The 24,833-nt window shown below is 38.5% G+C and overlaps 1 protein-coding gene across 2 annotated transcripts in view; it reads right to left on the bottom strand.

Annotated features, from left to right (window-relative positions):
- Positions 1-24,825, bottom strand: part of LOC129495538 (mRNA cap guanine-N7 methyltransferase) — a 33,360-nt gene extending 8,535 nt beyond the window's left edge. The window contains exons 1-9 of one of the 2 annotated variants that reach the window (XM_055303128.1): positions 24,783-24,825; positions 21,855-22,316; positions 20,414-20,549; positions 16,772-16,897; positions 14,154-14,269; positions 12,413-12,594; positions 11,763-11,927; positions 7,598-7,715; positions 552-653 (exon numbers count right to left, since the gene is read on the bottom strand). In XM_055303128.1, coding sequence (XP_055159103.1) covers positions 552-653; positions 7,598-7,715; positions 11,763-11,927; positions 12,413-12,594; positions 14,154-14,269; positions 16,772-16,897; positions 20,414-20,549; positions 21,855-22,274 — 1,365 coding nt within the window. In that variant the 5' untranslated portion in view covers positions 22,275-22,316; positions 24,783-24,825. Of the gene's footprint in view, positions 1-551; positions 654-7,597; positions 7,716-11,762; positions 11,928-12,412; positions 12,595-14,153; positions 14,270-16,771; positions 16,898-20,413; positions 20,550-21,854; positions 22,317-24,226; positions 24,593-24,782 lie in introns of those variants that run through there. The other variant, XM_055303127.1, reaches the window with a different exon arrangement.
- Positions 24,826-24,833: the final 8 nt, after the last annotated feature.

The following is a 24,833-nucleotide window of genomic DNA, read 5'->3' as shown; positions in this document are numbered from 1 at the left end:
GCTAGATTGGCAATTCCAGTAACTAATGTGATTTTGGAGAAGTGATGAATATAAATGATAGTCTAAGACATCAGCAGAAATGTGTAATGCCAATTTCTTTTCTTTTCTTTTTTTTTTTTTGTAATTTATATTGATGACAAAGTCACAGCTATATCTAATACCATTGTGGTATAGTTGCATTCTTAAAGAAAATGTGAAATTCCATGTAGAAGTCAGTGAAAATGGAGATATAATTTTTCTCAATGTATGTTCATGAACCCTTGAATTTTATCTATGGAACACAGTGAGTCAGCAGTGCCTATATTAAGATACAATGATATAGCAAGGAATTCTCCAACCAAGCCTGTAGCTTTTTCCCCCATCTTTACTGCCTGATATAGCACTCCATTCATTCTCAGTATTGAAATATTTTATCTTCTATTCTATGGTTACAAAAAGGGGAAACAGACTAACACATATCTGATTTCAACAAAATAATTTCGTAAGTTTCCATATAATATAAGCTTTTTTTTTTTCATTTTTCTATAAAACTGCTACAAATGAAGACTTACCAAAGGTAACCTTACTTGACTGTTCTTCATGTACTCTGCTGCATGTTCATAGTCATCCACCTTCTCAGAGGCAAGTTTGGAATTCTCATTTGCTGGATATGGCTAGGGAAGCAAGTGAAATTCCTAGTTAGGAAATTAAATGAAACTTATAATTCAGAATTAAAAGTACTAAGTCACTAAAATAAAGTAAAATAAAATAATTAAGAAAATAATCCTTAAATATTATTTCAGGAATACAAACTACATATACTTTTGAAATACTAAAAAAAAAAAAAAAAAAAAAAAAAAAAAAAAAAAAAATGGGTGAAAGGATCCTCCCCTAATAAAATAGCTGTCATGGTCAATTTTGATGATAATCATAGAACATTTACAGTTGGACAAAACTGTACCATTTATTTAATCACCACCAAGGGTCACTTAGCATCAAACACTTGGATCTCCCTGACTCCCAAAGACTTTTTCTGTTATAAAGTGGAAGGGAGTTATCAAAAGAGCTAAATATTAACTTAAATATTACAGTAATGTATTAGCCATCAGAAGCATGAACAGAAGTTAGAAATAATACAGGTGAAAAATTCAAAATGCTGGCGGAAGATAGTGGTAGAGTTAAGAGGCCCATAGGCTCACCTCGTCCCATGAATACAACCAAAAACTACCAAATCATCCTAAATACCCCAGAAATCGATCTGAAGACTGGCAAAACAAACTCCACAACTAAAGGTAGAAAGAGGCCCCATTGAAGTAGGTAGGGAGTGCAGGGACAAGATTTGGAAGAAACAGATCCTGGGCATTCTGGTGGGGAGGGAGCTACAGTGCTGAGAAGGGTGAGAAACAAACCAACACACAGGGCAGAGTACAAGGGAAACAAATCTCCGTAACAACTGGCTTATAAAGCTAAAGGAACCAAATTTCAAGAGTTCTTGCAACCAGTGGGGCTTAAAAGCCTGGTCAGTGTGCTTGGAGCTCCGTGGAGAACACTGGTACTGCTATAGGAGAAAACCCATAGGGCTAGCAGGAAATTTTCAATAGAAACTTTGCAAGCCAAAGGGAGTAGAATGACATATACAAAGAGCTAAATAGGAAAAATCTACAGGCAAGAATACTCTATCCAGCAAGACTATCTTAAAGGAGTTAAAGGAGTCTGTGACTACTAACCCAGCCCTACAAGTATTACAGGGGACTCTTTGAGTGAAGGGGAAAGACCGAAAATGACAGTATGAGAGCAGGAAACATTAAAGCAGTAAAATGAGTGTCTGTAAAAACTCAATCAAGGAACTCATAAAATATAAGGATATAAAACAGGACATCATATACCTAAAACTTGGGGAGGAGTAAAGAATGAGTTCAAACTTAAACTGACCATCAAATTAATATAGACTGCTATATGCTGATGTTATATACAAACCTAATGGTAACCACCAATCAAAAACCACTAATAAGTATGCAAGGAATAGAGAGAAAGAAATCCAAATACATCACTAAAGAAAACCAGTAAACCATGCAAGAAATAGAAGAAAGGATCAGCGAAAATCTCCAGAAGAAACCACAAAATGACTAATAAAATGGCAATAAATATCTGTCAATAACTACTTTGAAAGTAAATGGGTTAAACACTCCAATCAAAAGACATAGGATGACAGAATGGATAAAAAACAAGACCCATCTATATGCTGTGTACAAGAGATTCATTTTAGACCTAAGGAACACCTGCAACTTGAAAGTGAGGGGATAGAGAGGTGCCTGCGTGTTACAGTTGACTGAGCACCCAACTCTTGGTTTCAGCTTAGGTTGTGATCTCAGGGTCCTGGGATTGAGCCTCACGTCAGGCTCTGAATTCAGCATGGACTCTGTTTGGGATTCTCTTTTAGTCTCCCTCTGCCCCTCCCTGCCATGCATATGCATGCTCTCTCAGTAAAATAAATCTTAAAAAAAAAACAAAGGAGGAGGAGGAAGAGGGGGAGGGGGAGGAGGAGGAGAAAAAAGAAGAAAGAAGAAGAAGAAGAAGAAAGTGAGGGGATGGAGAAACATTTATCATGCAAATGGTTGGCAAAAGACAGGGTAGGAACAATACTTATATTGCACAAAATAGATTTTAAAACAAAGACTGTAACAAGAGACCAAGAAGAACACTAGATAATAATAAAGGGGAAAATCAAAAAGGAAGTTTTAACAATTGTAAATATTTATGCTCCCAACATGGGAGCACCCAAATACATAAAACAATTAATAACAAACATAAAGAAACTAACTGATAATAATACAATAATAGTAGTTTACTTTAACATCTCACAGCAATGGACAGATCATCTTAACAGAAAATCAACAAGGAAACAATAACTGAATAACACACTGGACCAGATGGGATTTAACAGAAATATTTAGAACATTCCATCCTAAAACAGCAGAATACATATTATTTTCAAGTATACATGGAACATTCTCCAGAACAGAACACACATTAGGCCACAAAACAAGCCTCAACAAATTTAAAAAGATCAAAGTCATAACATGCATCTTTTCTGGCCACAACTATGAAACTGGAAGTCAACCACAAGAAAAAATCTGGAAAGATCACAAATATAGGGAAGGTAAAAAACATGCTACTAAATAATGAATGGGTCAACCAGGAAATAAAAGAATAAAAAAAGTACATGGAAATAAACGAAAATGAACACACAGTGGTCCAAAGCCTTTGAGACGCAGCAAAAGTGGTTCTCAGAGGGAAGCTTATAGCAATACAGGCTACCTCAAGAGGCAAGAAAAACCTAAAAAATAAACTACCTAAACTTACACCTAGAAAAAGGACCTAGAAAAAGAACAAACCTAAAATCAGCAGAAGGAAATAATGAAGATTAGAGCAGAAAGAAATGATGTAGAAACGAAAAATTACTACTAAACAAATCAATGAAACTAGGAGCTGATTCTTTGAAAAAACAAACAAACAAAATGGAGAAAATCGATGAACCTCTAGCCAGAATCATCAAGAAAGAAAAAGGACCCCAATAAATAGAATCACAAATGAGGAAGGCAAAATAACAAACACCATTCAAATAAACAAATATAACATAATGAAAAACTATATATCAACAAATTGGACAACCCGGAAGAAATGGATTAATTCTGAAAAATATATGAACTACCAAAATTTAAAGAAATAGAAGATTTGAACGGACTGATAACCTACAAAGAAATTGAATTAGTAATCAAAAAACTCCCAAGAAACAAAATTCCAGTTCAGGTGGCTTCCAGGCAAATTCTACTAAACATTTAAAGAAGAGTTAATATCTATTCTTCTCAAACTATTCCAAAAAACAGAAAAGGAAAACTTAAAAATTCAAATGCCCTGATACCAAAACCAGATAAAGACATCACATAAAAAAAGAGAGCTACAGGCCAGTATCTCTGATAAGCACAGATGCAAAAATCCTCAACAAAATACTAGCAAATGGAGTTCAACAGTATATTTAAAAAAATCATTCACCAGGATCAAGTGGGATTTATTCCTGGGCTGCAAGGATGGTTCAATATTCATGAATCAGTTGTGATACATCACATCAATACAAGCTAAGAGCCATATGATCATTTCAGTAGATGCAGAAAACACATTTGACAAAGTATAACATCCACTCATGATAAAAGCCCTCCACATAGTATATTTGGAACATACCTCAACAGAATAAAGGTCATAGATGAAAACCCAAAGTTAACATCATCCTTAATGGGGAAAAACTGAAAGCCTTTACCCTAGGAAGTGAGGAACATGAAACAGGATAAGGAAGTCACCCTTATCATTTTATTCAGTATAAGACTGTTAAGCCCAAGCCACAGCAATCTGACAACAAAAAGAAATAAAAGGCAGCCAAATCACTAAGGAAGTAAAACAAGAAAGAGACTTACACTGATGATTACCAGAAGGGAGATGGGGGTGGGGGGAGGGAGGGTTTGCTGGATGAGGCTTAAGGAGCACTTGTCCTAATAAGCACTTGGTGATTAAAATGGAAAACTAAAATAAAAAATACAGACGAAAAACTTGAGTCAACAGAGAACTGTGAGTTCAAGAAGATAGGAAAATAAGCCAGCCTCCAAATTATGGGCAGTCTCTACATTTCCTAAGAACCTGCAGAAGGGAGACACACACACACACACACACACACCACCCTTTGTTTTTTAAGGCTATGCTGGCCAAATGTATATTAAAATTACCTTCAACCGCTATTTTTAATCCATTTCAAATAGCATCTCTTTATACTATGAAGTGTACCACTTTGTAGTATATGTAAATCAAAACATAATGAATTACATAGAACACTTAGTATTTAACAACCACATACTCTAAAAAGGTTATACGGGTATGCCTGGGTGGCTCAATAGTTGAGCATCTGGCCTTCGGCTCAGGGCATGATCCTGGGGTCTTGGGATGGAGTCCCACATTGGGCTCCCTGCAGGGAAACCTGCTTCTCCCTCTGCCTGTGTCTGTCTCTCTCATGAGTAAATAAATAAAATCTTTATGAAAATAAAAATAAAAGGTTATATATTCTTTGTAATTCCCTTTTTTTTTTTTTTTAACAACAAACCAGCTTGCAAGGAATCACTTTTCTTTTAATATTTTATTTATTTGAGAGAGAGAAAGAGCACGAGCAGGGAAAGGGGGCAGAAGAGAAGCAGATTCCCTGGTGAGTGGGGAGCCTGATGTGGGGCTCGATCCTGGGACTGCAAAATCACAACCTAAGCCGAAGGCAGACACTCAACTGACTGAACCACCCAGGTGCTCCACAAGGAACCACTTTAAACCTAGATCTTCTTGATGGATTTTTAAGAAAATGATTCAGAAATGTCTATTTTGCTATTTTCTTTTTCCCCCTTATCGGTATCCCACAGTAAGCTCAGATATTTAGCTATTTGCTGTTTAAGTATGTAGCTTTTTGAAGTCTTGTACTGCTGTCATGAGCAACCTTACTTTTTATACCTTAACTCAGGGATATAAGAAATATCACTAACGGTTTTGGAACCTCAACCCCACATGTTGTGGTTTCATCAAACACAAAGCTTCAAAACTTTAATGTGAATGATCAGAAACTATTCTGTTGTAGACTTGCTCTTCAACTTATCAGTATAAGATTCCTCCATGTGATTACCTGCCTGTCACTGGACATCTGATTTCTCTTCCCTCTCAATCACTTTAAAAAAACCAAACAACATATGATTAACATATGATTATAAAGCTGCAAAACTAATCATTCTTTTCAAAACAGGTAAGAAAAAAGAAAACAGGTGTCAGGACTTTAAAACCACATAACGCCTTGACATGAGACTTTTCATTCTTCCTTCCCTCTACAACAGTGCTCTAGGAGAACAATCTTTTACTGGTTCTATTGCAGACTGGCTCAAAGCTGACGGCTTTAAGAAAAGACTTTTATACATACGTCAGAAAACAGATCCATTTAAGTCTCTGACCTAGACTAAAGCAGGAGCATTGGGACTGCTCTTTCTGCCTCTCGTCCTAACATCCCTCCAAACCATGCTCCATTCTGTCACAAGTCATGTTCCTATTCATTGGACCTTGTCGTCTCCCGCTCAAAGTACTTTATACACCTGCAGAAGTGACTTCGAGGAGAAGTAGGCAAAACCAAAGGACTCTGCCAAACTACATGCTATTACTGCTCATGTCCGTCCCCAGACAGCCACAGTGATAGGTCATATCCTCAAAGGCGGACTGGGGGAGAAGACTGGAGAACCACTGTGCTGCAGAAAGTTATCTGTGCTTCTTCAAACATCCCCTGCTCTCTCATGCTCTCTGCCTTTACTCTTAGTTTACTTTTTTCACAAAAGACCCTTTCATATATGCACTGCACTTTAAATATTTCATTACTGCAGTTCTCACATGGTACTCAATTATTTGCTTCTACATTTATCTTCTCAATATACTGTAAGATCCTTGAAGGAGTGGGACCCTGCTATCCCATAACCCACTGTCGACAGTTTTGAATACATTACACAAATCAACTCATTACCTACATGCTAATAGAATATAATCGTTGTACATGCAAAGCACCACCAAAGATGATAACCTATAGGCATGTGTGTGTGTGTGTGATTTGCACATGCACACTTTTTCTAGTTCTCTCTTCTCCCTCAAAACAAAAACAAGCCTCTCCAGCTAACATAAAGCAAATATAAACATTCTTTGTTTTATTTTTATTTTTTTTAATTTATTTATTTATGATAGTCACAGAGAGAGAGAGAGAGAGAGAGAGGCAGAGACACAGGCAGAGGGAGAAGCAGGCTCCATGCACCGGGAGCCCGATATGGGATTCGATCCCGGGTCTCCAGGATCGCGCCCTGGGCCAAAGGCAGGCGCCAAACCGCTGCGCCAACCAGGGATCCCCACATTCTTAGTTTTAAAATATAGGAAATATGACCAACGAAGAATGTAATATTTTAGTGGTTTAAGTAATTTCAAAAGATAATTTAGAATTTAAAGAGGCCACTCCAAATTGGGAAAGTTGTATGGATACAACAGGAGACTTGGCATGGTATAAGATCATCTTAGACCCTAGCCAGGAAAATTTTAAAGAACTAATGTAACCAAAAGGCAGTATTGTGGAAAAGTAGTGCAATCCTGCACCCCAGAGAACATTTGGTAATGTCCAGAGTCATTTTTGGCTGTCATAACTGGGGACAGGGAAGCTACTGACATCTAGCACATAGATACCAGAGATGTTAAACAACCTAGTGTGAAGGGAACAGCCCCTCACAACAAAGAAATTGTCCTGCTCAAAATGCCAACTGTTCTTAGGTTAAGAAATCCTATTTAAAAGCAGTATACTATCTAGAAAACAGAATTTGATGACAGCACCACTCACTCACGCATTCAAGTTTTTCCTGACTACCCACAGAGCAACGTCTCTGTAATGAGCTCTGTCCTAGGTGCTGAAGAACTTAGAGTAGTTCAAATAATCTGATTTACATAAATACTTAGCATCTAAAAGACCTTAAAAGGAATGTCAGAAACAAAGAGGAATATTTACACCTTTCTAAATACCTACCTCCAAGGCCTGCATTCGTTTTAACAGCATTTTATTTTCGTTGTTCTTAATCTTTTCCTCATAGAATTCCAGAAATGTCTTTTTGTAGACTAGTTTCATATTGTACTTCTTCGCCATTCTGTCCAAAACAGATTAATGAAAATGCTTCCAAAATATCAATAATTCCTTAACAGTTTACTTTCACACAACAGTGACAATGTCTGGGCATCACCAAAAAAGCTATCAATTATATATTTACGACAGGATAATACAAAATGAATGAGGCGTAATGTACCAATGATGACATCTATAAAAACACATGCATCCTAAATCTCAATCTAAATCAACGGGTCACAGGAAATGTAACAAATAAGTCAGGAAGTAAAATGAAAGGCTATGAGATGGGGATGAAGAGCTATAAAGAACACTTCTGTTCCATTTTATTATTTTTTTTAAACCTTCATTTATTTATTTTTATTTATTTATTTATGATAGTCACAGAGAGAGAGAGAGTGAGGCAGAGACACAGGCAGAGGGAGAAGCAGGCTCCATGTACCGGGAGCCCGACGTGGGACTCGATCCCAGGTCTCCAGGATTGCGCCCTGGGCCAAAGGCAGGTGCTAAACCGCTGCGCCACCCAGGGATCCCCTATTCCATTTTATTTAACTTGATCCTTCACAGTGGCATTTTGAAAGCAGGTGCCATTCTTTTTTTTTTTTTTTTTTTAAATTTATTTGAGAGAAACACAGAGAGTGTGAGCATAAGCAGGAGAAGAAGCAGAAGGAGAGGGAGAATTAGACTCTCCACAGAACAGAGAGCCCGACATGGGGCTCGATCCTGGGACGCCAGGATCATGACCTGAGCCAAAGGCAGATACTTAATCTACTGAGCCACCCAGGCACCCCCATTCCTCCTTAAAACATTCTTTTATCTCTTGGGCTCTCTGGCAAGATACATTATTAATTTTTATACTACATCCTGGGCTGCTGCTTCACAGTTTGTTTTATAAATTTATTTTACCCAACTTCTAAATTGTAATATTCTGAAGAGTTTGGCCCGGAGCATTACTCATTTTCCCTTCCCTGTCTTTAAATAGCACGCCAACAGCTATCTGTAGCTCAGCTCTCTTGTCATGTTCTTTTATCCACTGCTTCCTAGAAATCTCCACTAGGATGTGCCAGGAGTATTCTCTAACTTTCCAAATCCAAGGTTGAATCCCTAGACTGTTCTGCCAATCTTTGCTACTTCAGTAAATCTAATGATTTATGCCAGAAACCTCAGAGTTCTCTATGCCACCTCTGTTTATCTATAAAACGTTCTTCAAATAGGTCTTCTTACCCCTTCGTTGGCCACCATCTTGCTTTAACTACCACCACCACTCAGCTACACTACTTCACTTCTTTCCCTGCTTCCAGTCTTATTCTCCCTCAATGAATTTTCCATCTACAGTCAGATTAAGCTTTCAAAAATACACACGTCACTTCCCTCATTTACGCCCTTCACTGGCTCTCCAGGACACAATTTAAAAGCTTTGTGCATGGCCTCTAAATGTACTCATTTATAAAGGAAATGTTTCCTTGGGGTGCCTGGCTGGCTCAGTACATAGAGCATGAAACTCCTGATCTCGGAGTCATGAATTCAAGCCCCATGTTGGGCATAGAGCTTACTTAAAACAAAAACAAAAAGTAAAAAAGAAAAGAAAAAAAGGAATGCGGCCTCATCTTGAGCTACTTGGGCTCTATGATTCCTACAACTCACAGAATGGCTTTCCTTCAGCTCATTCACATATATTGTTACTATACCTGGAATATTTTCCAACTTCTTTTCATCCTTTAGATGTTGACTTAAGCATCACTTCTTCACAGGTGGATTCCTTAAATACTCAATTACATTAGGTCTCCCTGTTATACTCTGTTTTTTTTTCCCCACTGCATTTGCCAAAGTTTATAGTATCTTATCTGTTGACAACATGCAGGGTCTGGAGATGATCTCAGGTAGCAGGTAAAAGAGATGGAGGGAAAATAACTCTCAAAGGGTCAAGAAGGCTTGTGAGGTGATCGTGGGGAGGGGACAATGTAAAAGAACACATTTGAGAGTCACTGGGATATGTATGTAAGGCAAGGCTCCCCATAATTTGAATTAGCCCTTCTTGGAAAGACAACATGAGTAAAGATAACAGTCTCTTCTACACTAGGCAGTTCATTTTCTACCATAAATCTCCAAATAAGCCTTCAGAAATAAAATCAAGTTTTATGCCTGAGAACTATCACTGCAAAGAACTGACTCAATCTGACCAATTTCAATAGGTTTGTCATATAAAAGCTTGTTATATTTTTGTTCAATTTCTTAATAAAACTGCAAAAGGGCATCTCAAAATCCTATGCATTTTCAGATCCTGTCTCACTGAATGTATAGCTGTTTTAATAAATAATTTTTTAAAAAATTTAGATACTATATTGATGACTTGTGACTTTATATGTGCATCACCATTAAGCGATTTAAGTACAAAAGATTGCTACTCCTTCCTAGCATTTAAAAAGAACTTTTATTATGGGTCACCTGAATGGCTCAGTTGGTTAAATGTCCAACTCTTGATTTCAGCTCAGGTCATGATCTCAGGGGAGATGGAGCCCTGTGCTGGGCTCCTGGGCTCCGCGTTCAGGAATCTGCCTGAGATTCTCTCTCTCCCCCTCTGTTCCTCCCTCCACTCATGTTCTCAATCACTCTCTCTCAAATAGTAAATCTTAAAAAAAAAAAAAAAAAAAAAAAGCCTTTCATTATATCCTTTATCTTTTTGGATCTACTCAAATTACCAACTTTGTTAACCAAAAATACCAAGCTTACATACTAAACATATGAAATGATGTACTAAAGACAATTTCTTCTTTTATACATATGAAGAACAGAAACACTTCACAAGTCTACTAATGTTGAGGGAAAAAAATGATTTGATTGATATGACAAGGCCTTATTATGTTTAAGTTTATTCTTCTACTTTCCTTCTCAGGGAAACCCCAAGAGCCAGGGGTCTCATAAGGCCTTAAAAGCCTTATCTGATGCAAAAGACGAATACCCACCATTTGCTTGGACATGGATAGAACTGGAGGATATTATGCCGAGTGAAATAAGTCAATCGGAGAAGGACAATCATCATATGGTTTCACTCATACAAGGAATATAAAAAAAAAGTAAAAGGATTATAAAGGAAAGGAGGGGAACTGAGTGGGAAAAATTAGAGAGGGACACAAACTATGAGAGACTCCTAACTCTGGAAACAAACAAGGGGTAGTGGAAGGGGAGGTGGGCAGGGGGTTGGGGTGACTGGGCGACGGGCACCGAGGGGGGCACTGGATGGGATGAGCACTGGGTGTTACACTATATGTTGGCAAAATGAATTTAAATTAAAAAAAAAAAAAAAAAAAAGAGGGCAGCCCTGGTGGCCCAGAGGTTTGGCGCCACCTTTGGCCTGGGGTGTGATCCTGGAGACCTGGGATCGAGTCCCACGTCAGGCTCCCTGCATGGAGCCTGCTTCTTCCTCTGCCTGCGTCTCTGCCTCTCTCTCTGTCATGAATAAATAAATAAAATCTTAAAAAAAAAAAAAAAAAAAGACATCAGTGGAAGAACTGGAGAAATCCAAATGAAGTCTGGAATTTATTATTTTTTTTAAAAAGCCTTATCTGATGAAGCCTGGTAACCCAACTTTCCCTGTGTCTATAGTCTGCTGGACACCTAGAACCAGGTCCATAAGTGAATACATTCTTGAATCAGGATTTTATTATCAACACTTCCTGTGAGACACAGGCTGTAGTGAAATACAAAACAACTTTTAATATCTAACCTCACTAAAGGAGGATCTTTGCTTTATGAAGACTCATTCTATATTACCAAAGTTATTAAGATTTTTTTTAAAAATTAATCTTTCACTATTTGCAATGTCAGGTATTTTCTCCCACAAGATGAAGGCAACAGACTCCTTTCTGTACCTACAGGATAAAGTAATTCCAAGGATGAAAGAAAACTAAATAACCAAGGATATAAGAGACCTACGGCATAAACTAAATTTGACATTAGTCTTTTTTTTAATTCTTTGGGTTCCATTTAAAATAAGGAATGAACAGAAATACTAATTTTTTTTTTCTTTCTTTCTCTCTTAAGGCAAAGAGTAACAGATTAATGACATTCTTACTCATTTAGCAATGGAAAATAGACCAAGAATTCAGGGACATCCACAACACCTTCCAAGTTGAAGTCATATTTGCAGCCGAATAAAGGATAATCTCCTTTCTTCTGAAACTTCACAGTATATATCTCATTCCCAAATGATTCTGTTTCTGAGGCTTCAAGGCGTCTTCTATTAAAGATTATCCCCCAAACCAAAATAAAAAGATTAAAATTGTTATTAGCTCAGACTTATGCTCAGCTGATTATGCATGTGAAAAAACTAAAGGACGCAATTTTAAAAAGATACTTGATCAGCTTTTTAACTGAACTTGAGCTACTTTTAATAAGCAATACACTAGCAGATCATCAACAATCATACCATGTAACTCCTAGTTAATTCTTTTTGTGTATCTGATATAGAGTTTGTCTAGCACTGTAACCTCCGGCTGGATAAAGCATTGGTCTCCAATTTACACAAAAAGGTGTTTTAAAGATTCATCTGTAAGTCTATCTTTTGATCTTAAATGCTGAGTATACAAGTATATTATCAGTGTTTGGCCCTTTTAAGATCAACATGGCATATTCTATAAACTTTATTTCTGATAAACATTTGCTACTTTAAAATAAGCTTACTTCTGAGTATCTTATAAACCACTATATATTAAAAGCACTTACATCAGTTCAAAGCTATTGGGAGTGGTACCAATAAAATAGCCTCCAGGGCTCAGTCTCTCACAGGCATTTCTGAGCATCATGTCAGCCTGCTCATAGGATTCAAATGAATAATGACAGACAAACTGACAACTACAGATGTCAAAGCACGTTTCGGGGTCACGAAATTTGTTAATCAAAAGTTCCTGAAACAAATTAAAAATTAAAATGGGTCAAGATTTTGAAGTTAATTGCAATATAAAAACTTTTTACTAAGTTAATTTCTAGAATTAGAGTCCTTAAAAGTAGGCAGGCCCTCCCAATCACATATCCACTGTCTCATTATGCGTAATAAGGCCCACAACAAAATGATCTTTTCCTTCTGGTTCAATAAAATTTGATTATCATTTTCATAGTAATTTAAAAACTAAGAATGAAATCATGTTTAAAAATCTAACAACCAAATATAACATTTAAAAAGGTTGATGCTTTAATTTGGCTTTACTTCAAAGCTAAGGTAAAATGGTGTTAACAGTAACTTTGATTTAAAAATAACACAGAGCTTGCCTTTGGGACACTTTTTAAAAGTTGTTTTTAAAAATTTCCGACATTCTAGCAGAATACTATCACTTTCCTTCTCACTTTCACAACTGCAAACAAAATGTGTACGATTAAAGATACCCATAATAGTTTAATGAGCATAATGAGTCAGACAAAGCACTGATGTTTAAGATGAGACTTTTACTACTTAAGTGCCTCTGTAGTTCTTAAACTTCATAGTTGTTACGAAATTTAGAAACAAATGGAAAGTGCAAAACTTCAAACTTTGGTATGTTGGGAAACTACCCTAATAAATTACAAAGGCAAAACAAAATGTAAGCCCAGTTCTATTTTAAGGTACTGGAAAATAAATCTTGTCTGAACAGAAAGGCAACAAATGATTTCTAAAGTTCAAATTACTGGAGCACCTAGGTGGCTCAGCTGGTTAAGCGTCTGCCTTCAGTCCAGGTCGTGAGCTCAGGGTCCTGGGATTGAGCCCCATATTGCTTCTCCCTCCCCTTTGCCCTCCCTCCTACTCTTACTCTCCTGCTCTGCACTCTCTCTCTCTCAAATAAATAAAATCTTAAAAAAAAAAAAAAGAAAAGAAAGTTCAAATTATTAAAAGCAAAAAACTATAAGTACTCAGTGGGTCATTTAAAGAAATGTATCATTAATAGAATTTCTAGCTAAAACTGAAAATGGATGTCCTAAAATTTTTAATGTTTCAAAGCACATTTATTTTTTTAAAGATTTTATTTATTTATTCATGAGAGACACAGAGGGAGAGAGAGGCAGAGAGAGAAGCAGGCTCCACGCAGGGAGCCCGATGCAGGACTTGATCCTGGGTCTCCAGGATCACACCCTGGGCTGAAGGCGGCGCTAAACCGCTGAGCCACCCGAGCTTCCCCCAAAGCACATTTTATTTTTATTTTTTTTTTAAATTTTTTTTAATTTTTATTTATTTATGATAGTCACACAGTGAGAGAGAGAGAGAGGCAGAGAACACAGGCAGAGGGAGAAGCAGGCTCCATGCACTGGGAGCCTGACGTGGGATTCGATCCCGGGTCTCCAGGATCGCGCCCTGGGCCAAAGGCAAGCACCAAACCGCTGCGCCACCCAGGGATCCCCCCCAAAGCACATTTTAGAAGAAATAACTGCTTTTTAAAACATGTCATTCACCCAAACTAAAAATATAAAACGTAAGTTGACAAAAAGAATTCTGTACCTTTGAACAATCAGCAGTTACAAATTCTGCATTGAAAATATATTCATTATCACGACAACGATTTTTCATGTCCTCATACCGCTGCTGACACTGTTTGACAGAAACATCAGCGATATCTGGAAGGGGAACAAGTGTTAGTTAACTGGCAATGAAGACCCAGAGATCCCAGAGATAAAATGTAAAGATGGCACAAACAAAAGCAAAGTAAAATGCTGGGACCTTATCACGAATACAAGGTAGTAATGCACCAAATGATGCAGGTAATAATTGATATCTTCTTCACCATAGAAAGTAGCATGGGGAAAAAAAAACAATTTCATTTACAAATGTTATTATATCAGTAAAATTTGATTTTATTAAACCTAGGCTCTTTTTCAATGTTCTGTGTGATGAAATGGAAAGTAACAACATCTGTGCTACCTAACAAAGTAAAGTCTGATCAGAACTGGTAGGACCGGGATCCCTGGGTGGCACAGCGGTTTAGCGCCTGCCTTTGGCCCAGGGCACGATCCTGGAGACCCGGCATCGAATCCCACGTCGGGCTCCCGGTGCATGGAGCCTGCTTCTCCCTCTGCCTATGTCTCTGCCTCTCTCTCTATCATAAATAAAAAAAAAAAAAAAAAAAAAAAGAACTGGTAGGACCGTGTTATGAGCTGTAGTGGCCACTTTTTTTCACAGAAAAGTGTTTTCACTTGAAAGAACCAGTGACGGAGAGACTTTATGATGGCAGACATTTTCTTGAAAATGAACAAAATGAGCCTCTTACTTTAAGAAAAACAAAGTATAGTATTTGTTACCAATGAGAAAACTTGAGATTTCAAGTGAAAATTACAATTTGAAACACTTGCATCTACCCCCCCCCCATGGGCGGGGCTGGGCATCTTCCCAATACTTAAAACTTTTTTGATTGGTGGGAACATTAAAAAAAAATGTGATTTCTTGATGTCAACATTTAGAAGATATGCATAACATTAGTAAATATTATTTTCTAAATATTACAAAATCTTTCAGGGTGAAAGATTCATTCAACACAGAAGACAGACCAGTGGATTTAAAAACAACAGAATACAAAAATTTCACTGATACAGATTCAGATGCCATACTGGAACTACCTGTTGAGTTTTGATACAGTATGAAAAAACGAATATGCTCAATTATCTGAAAAGGCTGTTAAAATATCCCTTAAGGGATCCCTGGGTGGCGCAGCGGTCTGGTGCCTGCCTTTGGCTTAGGGCGTGATCCTGGAGACCCAGGATCGAATCCTACGTCAGGCTCCCGGTGCATGGAGCCTGCTTCTCCCTCTGCCTGTGTCTCTGCGTCTCTGCCCTCTCTCTCTCTCTGTATGACTATCATAAATAAATAAATTAAAAAAAAAAGAACAAAAATGTTTTTTTAAAAAAATATCCCTTAATTTTACAACTACTCATCAAATAACACATCTCTTGGGGATCCCTGTGTGGCTCAGCGGTTTGGCACCTGCCTTCAGCCCAGCGTGTGATCCTGGAGACCCGGGATCAAGTCCCACATCGGGCTCCCCACATGTTGCCTGCTTCTCCCTCTGCCTGTGTCTCTGCCTCTCTCTCTGTGTATGTCTCATAAAGAAAATCTTAAAAAAAAAAAACACATCTCAACACAGTGAATGCAGAAACAAGCATGAAAAAAACCCAGTTGTCTCCTAATATTCTAAAGGGACTTGGAAAAACATTTTTAAAGTACCTCTCTTCTTATTTAACTTTATTTTTTAGTGAATAAAAGTATTTTTTCAATTCTTGGTTTTAATTTCTATAATCAATAGATATAGCCACATACACAATAGCTTTCTCTATCCCTTAAATCTTAAAAATAAAAGTGACAGAACCCATAAAACCAGAAAACTTGAGAAGTGCCAATTTAGGTAACTTCACAGTTGGTGACTATACACTTCATCTCAATGGAAGAATATCTGCTTCTCTCTTCAATGTTAAGACCAGCAGGTTCCGATGCTTGATTCATTCAGTTATTAAACTATCAACTTTTCTCACCTAATAGCTTTAGCAACTTTTTATGACTACTGCTTATATCAATTATTTCATCAAGGGCAGAAAATAGTGATTTTCATAATTCCCCCTGCACTTACTATTTTTTAAATAGAGCAGAATTTCCCTTTTCAACCATTTGGTCACTTCTGAAATACAGAGAGTAAGGAAGATACCCCAACCCTTGATTTATGAATTTCAGAATGATGAGTAAGTTTCCTAGCAACCTCCAAGAGTGAACAATGAGTTTTTTTCCTTATTTGATGTGTCTCAATCCACTGAAATCACTATTCTTTTTGTTGATTTAACTGTCCTATCTTCAGCCAGTGGAAGCCGGTTTCAAGTTTGTGCTTCAGACATGACTCCACCTTTGATTACTTCCTTCCTTTTAAGGAGGATGAATTATCCCAAGCTCATTACCTATATTATGCAACACCATTAGTAAAGTCTCATAACTCATTTAGGAAAACACCCATTTCACACACAGACCCAGATTAACATCTTATAAGGTATTTCAGTGCCATGTGATGTTGAGATTCTGCTTATTTTCTAATCGCCTGATTGATCACAAATTATTCTTGCCCATATCATTATGTATCTTACCTGTACAAACTAGCTTGTTAATTCTTCCCTTTTTCCATTTGAGCAAATCTCCACCTTTACCACATCCCAGGTCCAAAACAGTGATATCGCGTTTTTTTTTCTGTCGTACCTTTTCTAAAAATTCCCCTAAAAGAGAGGAATGTCATAATAAATTAGCATTTCTCCATTTTTACTACAGCATAGACTGTTACACCTAATAACCTACTGACATCTGCCTGACACTTATTATAAACTAGTACATGTTCACTTATGTAATTAATTCATCTTTTGGTGAACATTTCAAAATATGACTAATAGTTGACCCAATCCTCTAGCATTATAGATGAAAAAGTATGTGTCTGATATTTTTTTTTAATTTAAAAGATTTTATTTATTTATTCATGAGATACACAGAGAGAGGCAGAGACACAGGCAGAGGGAGAAGCAGGCTCCCTGAGGGGAGCCCAATGCAGGACTCGATCCCAGGACCCCAGAGTCACGCCCTGAGCCAAAGGTAGACGCTCAACCACTGAACCCCCCAGGTGCTCTGTGTCCAGTATTTTAGAAAGGTCAGACAGGTTTTTGAGGGTTACTTTTAGAATCTGACTTAACACTGGATAGCAGACTCTTTTTTTTAAAGACATTTTAAATTCTAATTAGTACAAGAAGATTTAATACTTGTTCATAAGAAAAAAACTACTTATGATTTTTGTAGTTTCCTCTTCCTAAAAACTAAATGTTTAGCTTATAATATACCTAAATCAAAATAATTATAGGATCACAAAAGTGCTTGATTTTTATAAAAGATATCAGGCTTACCACAAAAACCAATATAAGAACTAGTTCCAAAACTATACATAACTCTTAATTTTACTGTCACCAGAATTCTTAAACACTCTAGAGTAAAAAAAGAAATCTTTCATCCCAATCTACCAAATCACAGTATCAGTAGGACCACATACACCAGTATTTAAATGGTTCAAATATCAGTTACAGGCATATTAACGTTCTTAGACAATTGAAGTATTTAGCAATTCTAAAACTTGATATAATACTGAATCATAGATCTACTCTTCCTATCTTTATTACTCTGAGTTTAACACTTCCTTCTTCTTCTTCTTCTTTTTTTTTTTAAGTCTTATTTATTCACGAGAGACACAGGCAGAGGGAGAAGCAGGCTCCCCCCGCAAGGAGCCTGATGTGGGACTCCATCCTGCATCCTGGGATCACGCCTTGAGCGGAAGGCAGACGCTCAACTGCTGAGCCACCCAGGTGTTCCTGAGTTTAACACTCCCTACTTCCCATGTATACTATTTTGACTGCTAGAATATTCATGGTGTGCCTGGGTGGTTCAGTCAGTTAAGCGGCTGATCTTAGGGTCCTGGAATTGAGCCCTGGGTCAGGCTCCACACTCATTGGAAAGCCTGCTTGAGAATTCTCTCTCCCTCTTCCTCTCCCCCTCTGCCCACCTGCATGAGTAGCCCGCACGCTCTCTCTCTAAATAAATCTTTAAAAAAATTAGCATTAACACTATGAAATGAGTAAAAAAACTATTATAAAATCTCTTTATTTCCATAGTAAGACTAGTAAAAGGAAAAATTATGAACATTATTCAAAGATATCTTTAACATGTCAAGAACAGTACTTAAATAGTTACTAAGCTATTGGTACTTTCTGAAGTACCAATAAGAAAGAGAACGCCAAAGAACAGGCATTGAGACAGAGGGAAAAAAAGGCCAGAGAGGGAGCTTGGCACAGACCACACTGATTGCACCAGGACCAGGAAGACGGTGCAGATAGCAAAGCACCAAGAGAGTTGCTGGAACAGCTGAAGGAGGAAGGATGAGCACAAATATGTGGAGAGAAAAAACTTTTGCTAAGTCTGACTTCAGACTTTTTAAAAATGACCTATTTCCCTGATTATAAAAATAGAATGATTAATGATGTGAAAAAATATAGTTGAACTTAAAATATTTATTCAATGAATAAATACATGAATAAATGGCCCTGAAAAAAATATCCAAGAAATTATCTATATTACTGAGGATGATGAAGAAAGGAAAAGAAATTAGGACTAGGGTCCAAAGATTACCTTGGAAGTATAGATTAAAAATGCCACAATACTAAATAAAAGGGGGGAAGGGGGATGACAAGCAACATTCAATTACCCTAGCTTAAAACTAGCACAGACAAATAATCCTATTTCTGTAATAAAACATGAATATAAGAAACAAAAGTGAGACAAAAAATATTAATATGTGTTTGAAATAATGAGCCTAGGTCTCAGCCCTAATACTATTCAGAATGAATAATGTATCTTTAAAAATTAGTCAATTATTTGGGCACTTGGGTGACTCAGGTTAAGGATCCAACTCCTGATTTCCACTTAGCTCCATGGTCTCAGGGTCATGGGATTGAGCCCTGCATCAGGTTCCAAACTCAGTGGGGAGTCTACCTGAGATTCTCTCTCCCTCTAACCCTCTCATTTGGGCTTGCTCTCTCTCTCTCACTCTAATAAATCTTTTTAAAAAAAGTAAATTATTGGGGCGGCTGGCTGGCTCAGTTGGTAGAGCATGTGACTCTTCATTTCAGGGTTGTAAGTTTGAGCCCCATGTTGGTTATAGAAATTATTTTTTAAAATCCTTAAAGTAAATAAGTAAAATAAAAATTAGTAAATTATCATCAAAACTAGTAGAAAACAACCACAATTAGCACTTCATTCTTTCTAGTGTAATCCCGAAAGCATTCTCACTTTTCCTGAGGCTAGTCTTTAAAAAAACAAAACCACTCAAAATCTTACTAAGAAAAAACTTCAAAACACAATGGCTTTTAAAAATTCTCTAAACTTGGGGCACCTGGGTGGTTCAATGGCTGTGTGTCTCTTTGGCCCACAGCGTGACCTTGAGTCCCGCATTGGGCTCCCTGCATGGAGCCTGCTTCTCCCTCTGCCTGTGTCTCTGCCTCTCTCTGTGTGTCTCTCATGAATAAATAACATCTTTAAAAAAAATTCTCTAAACTCACATAAGAAATATGACTACTTAATATACCAAAAAGCAAAAAATATATTCTGAATCATATTTCCACCACGGACTTCCATTTTAATTTTAAAGATAAGTTTCTATAAATAAAATGTTGGCTCCAGAAAGCTGAATGTCTTCATCAAGCCTCACAGTAAATTTCATTTCTCCCTAGGCACTACAAGAAAAATAAGTTCAGTGAAAAATCACCACGCATGACTCTTGGAATCTAAATTAAAGGCCTAGCGGTAAAAAACCATGACACCATCCATTTTCTTTACATAATCGAAACTGAATACTTAATCCAACATTTTGCCACTACTCCAAAACTATTAGAGTAAAATAGAATAATTATTTAATAGCACTAAGTAACTTTAAGTATAAAAGAAGCACACTGCCTAATTAACTTATGAACTTAATATCAATTAAACACTCACAAATATCTTATGTAGTCCAAATTTAAATACGAAAAGAATTTATCTTGAAGGCCTTGTTTTAATTTTTGCTGCAGTTTTATAAAGTGAAAGTCTGATAATTAAATGAAGGAATTAAGAACCTAATAGTTTAGCATATCAATTACCATTTGGGAAGAAAAAATATGAAACATAAGCTGAACTCCAAATCATAAAACAAAAATCAATCATACCAATGAGGACACTTTTCATCCAATTATTAAAGTTTCTTAGGTAAAAAATACGACTTTGGCTACGCTTCTCCAAACCAACTTCCTGTAGTTCATTATAGTGGGCAGCCACTGCTGAACTGTGTCCTTCTTCTAAGTTCTGAAAATAAGAGAATGGAAGAAAATTAAGCATCAGAACATGGCAACTATAAGCCTAAAAGTGCATATGATCTACGTAAGGACAAAATACAAATGAAATTGGTAATCTTCAATAAGAAATGGCATTGATGAGAGAAATCCTATTAATTATAATCAGACGTAAGATTTGTTCTCCCCTCTTCCCTATTTTTAAAAACACCTCTTGGTTTAAAATTTTCATCTTTATCTTTCATCTGTATAATTTTGGTGTCAATGTCTTAATAAAACCAGTACTCTTCCAGAGTTCTAATTTACTCAATTCAATAAATGTCAGGTTCCTACAAGAGAATAAAAGTTATATTTATATTATCATATAAAATTATTGTAAGAATTGAATGAGATACACAAAGGAATTAGAACTCATTAAGCTACGCTCAGTGTCCGTGATTTTCGGGTTTTTTTCTTTTAATCTAATTCAACAGCTTCTGTGTGTACTCCCTACCTAATACACCAAGCATTCTAAATGCCATGGTAGGTAAAGTGCTTCAAATCCCCACACTTCCCTGTTCAACAAAAGTGCTTCATCTTTTACCCATCTTACATATCAGGTTTAAGATTTTCACTGGGAAAAAAAGGGTTCTGTCGCTAGTAAAGTTGGGAAACTGTGTGTGTAATACCAGCTCCTCCGTTACATGGATTGAGATCCTACCAATGACAAAAGCCTATAGCCTAACGCTTCACTCTGCGCCATTCACTGAAGTACTCCTTCCATTCAAATTCAGGTTCTGCCTCAGAGTCCCTCCTGTTATGGCATTCCCAGATGAAAATGACTTGCTATCCCCTGTTCTGTAATATCCATCCTAAATATCAGGCTTAAAATTCTATGTAGCTACCCCAACGAGAAGCTCAAACAATATAGTTTAAGGAATCACATTAAAGCTGAGTATATAGTTGAAATTTATTCTTTTAAGTCTTAGTCTCTACTACTTATGACACAATGATGAAACATTTAATAAAAAAGGAAAAAAAAAGATATCAACAGGAACTTATAACTCGACTTTCTTAAAATGCTGAGAAAAAGCAAATAACTGGCTTTCAAGTTTCTAGTTGAGTAAAAGCGTTCTTAAATAATATAAAAATTATCTCAATTAGAAGTTTCACCTAAATAAAAGCAACTAAATTACAAGAGTTAAAAGCCTACTCTATCTTAAGACATTATCCCTTACAAATAGAACATTAAAGTTTAAGGTTACATAAAAATTAGTATTATTTCACAATTCAATTAGACACATTCCATTATGAATTAAAAAAAATACATTCAACATACTTTTTGCTTTTCAGGAACATCCTCAAGTTCTATTTTTCTCTTCTTCTGTGTGCCATCTCCAGTAGAAGGTTCATCTTTTGGAAAATCACCAGTTTCCATTCTTCTTTTCCTTGAAATGCCCTCATCATCACCAGAACCTTTTTCCTCTGGGACAATTTCAGCATCAAGTTTTCTTTTCTTGGTTGGAGTATCTTCCCCACAACTAGAACTTTCCTTTATAAGATCATCTTCAAATTCCATTTTTCTCTTTTTCGGTGCATCTGCCTGTCCCCAGACAGGAGCCTTTTCAGAAAGTCCAGTCCCAGGAGTGGTTGTGTTTTCATTAATACTGAATGAAGACTTTGCTTCCAAATCTTTTGATGCTTTTGCCTCTTCGAGAGAGAGCTTTTCACACTCTTCTGCTTTTGCAGAATTTTCCATTTTTGATTACTTAAGTAGGTGGCAAAACTTCATGAACTAAGACTGGAATGGCAAAAATTTGATTTTACTCATACAAACACTAATGCTGAAAGTTTAAAACAATTTTAACCAGAAGCTAGCCATTTAATTCAGTAATCAGCTAGGAGTTTAAATAAATCTCATTATAGAGAGAATACTGAAATCATTAACTGATATATGTCACATATGAACCTCTGAATATTTTAATATGGAAATACCAATTATAATCCCTAAACATACGTATGATCTTACCCCTAAGTCATTACTGGCACTGAAACGGACAGATGTTTTAGACAAGCATTTGTTCCATTTCTGTTTGGATTCTTACTTTATAGCCTGGGTTCTCAAACTGTGAGCTGGACGCTGTGACAAACTTGTACAGGTACAGCAGGGTATTCTAAAACTCTAAGCAATACAGCTTCACATAGAGCAGTTTCCACAGAGTAGAGAGCACTGCATTCCTTTCAATGACAGTAGCACTTGTGCGAAGCTGGTATTTTGGGGGATTCCAAAGGAAATCAATGTGAAACTGCAAACGAAGTTGGCAACGTCAAATCTGATCTCACAGCTTGAGAAACTGGACAGTACCCAACAGGGGTACACATCCCACCAGGAAGCACTTAGGGCTAACTAAGAATTAGACACAAATACTATTTTTTCCTTTTAATTTGTGTATTAGTTTTTAGACAAAGTCGTTAAAACATAAATACTAAATTCTTTAGACTGAACTACTTATAAGTGGAACTGCTGGGTGTTTCTTCTGGCCTAGTGACACTGGAAAAAAAAAAAAAGAAATCATAAACACTAAAGGTACCAGGAACAGGAAAAGTCTGGGAACCGAAGGTTGACTTCTGAAATGCTTACTTCATAGTGGGTGCCTGATTTAGAAAGAGAGTAGAGATAGCTTTGGACAAGAGGTCTGGAAACCTGGTCTGCAACTTACTATTGAGTCTCCTTCAAATGCTCATGGGCCTGTGTGTAAAATGGAAGGGACGGAGGAGTAAGAGCTATGGGGCAGGGACTTACTAAGGTTGTTCCATGATCCCACTGTCCTTCCTACTACAGAGGACCTCAGGGCACTGGGTGATTCGTGTCCATGAGGCTCACAGCCATGGGGTCTCGGGGGGCTCGGCAGTTGAGTGCCTGCCTGTGGCCCACGGCATGACCCCAGGTCCCAGGATGGAGGCCGGCATTGAGCTCCCTGCAGGGAGCCTGTGTGTCCCTCTGCCTGGGTCTCTCCCTCTTTATCTATGTCTCTGCCTCTCTGTGTCTGTGTCTCCCTCTGCCTGTGTCTCTGCCTCTCTGTCTCCCTCGACCTGTGTCTCTGTGTCTCCCTCTCTGAGTCTCCGTCTGCCTGTCTCTGCCTCTGTTTCTCTCTGTGTGTCTCCCTCTGCCTGTATCTCTGCCTCTCTGTCTCCGTCTGTGTTTCTGTGTCTCCCTGTGTCTCTGCCTCTCTCTCTGCCATCTCTCTGTCTCCCTCTGCCTGTGTCTCTGCCTCTGTCTCCCTGTCTCTGAGTCTCCGTCTGCCTGTCTCTGCCTGTTTCTCTGTGTCTCCCTCTGCCTGTATCTCTGCCTCTGTCTCCATCTGTGTTTCTGTGTCTCCTGTGTCTCTGCCTCTGTCTGCCATCTCTCTGTCTCCCTCTGCCTGTGTCTCTGCCTCTCTGTCTCCGTCGACCTTTGTCTCTGTGTCTCCCTGTCTCTGAGTCTCCATCTGCCTGTCTCTGCCTGTCTCTTTCTGTGTGTCTCCCTCTGCCTGTGTCTCCCTGTGTCTCTGTCTGGCTGTCTGTGTCTCTGTGCCTACCTGTCTCTGCGTGTCCCTCTGTGTCTCTGCCTCTCTGTCTCCGTCTACCTGTGTCTGTCTCTGCGTCTCCCTGCCTGGGTCTCTGCCTCTCTCATGAATGAATAAAATCTTAAAAAAAAAAAAAAAAGCTTACACCCTAGACAGCAGTTTTAAGGCGTGAGGCTGTGTTACTGGAACCAAACGTAGAAGGGGGAGCCGGGAGCCCGAAGCCTGGGGAGACTCAGCAAATTCATAACCGGAACGTTACGGGGCTCCGGGCGGGAAGCGGCAGGCAGCGGGGGGCTCCGGGGGTCGCAGCTGCGGGCCCGGGCGCAGGCAGCGAGGGCGACGCCGCCAGCCGGGAAGAGCGGAGTCAGAGGAGCGCGCGAGGCGGAGGCGCCGTCTCCGGGAGCCGCTGCCGCAGCGACCCGAGCGGCCCGGGCTCCGCGACGCCCCGCGGCCCAGGGCGACCCCGTTGGGCCGAGCGGACCGCCGCCCGGAGCACCCCGAGGTCACGGGCCCGGCCTCGCTGGGCTGCACCTGCGCCGCCCCTCCCCCCCCCGCTGCCCCCGGGCCCCGCCGCCCCCCGCCCGCCCAGCCCCGTCCGCGTGCGAGCCGCGTCGCGAGCGCGAGGGGCCCCGGGGCCGCGGCGGCCGCGGGGCGGCTGGAAACAAAGAGCGGCCGGAGCGCCGGGCGCCGCACTCACTCACCCACGCAGGCGGCCACGGCTCTGTTTGCGGAAGCGGCCGGCCGCGCCGCGC

The sequence above is a fragment of the Nyctereutes procyonoides genome, unplaced genomic scaffold (genome assembly GCF_905146905.1).
Source record: "Nyctereutes procyonoides isolate TBG_1078 unplaced genomic scaffold, NYPRO_anot_genome, whole genome shotgun sequence".
Lineage (NCBI taxonomy): Eukaryota > Metazoa > Chordata > Mammalia > Carnivora > Canidae > Nyctereutes > Nyctereutes procyonoides.
The sequence above is the reverse complement of the archived record's forward strand: the minus strand, read 5'-3'. Positions and strand labels throughout refer to the sequence as shown.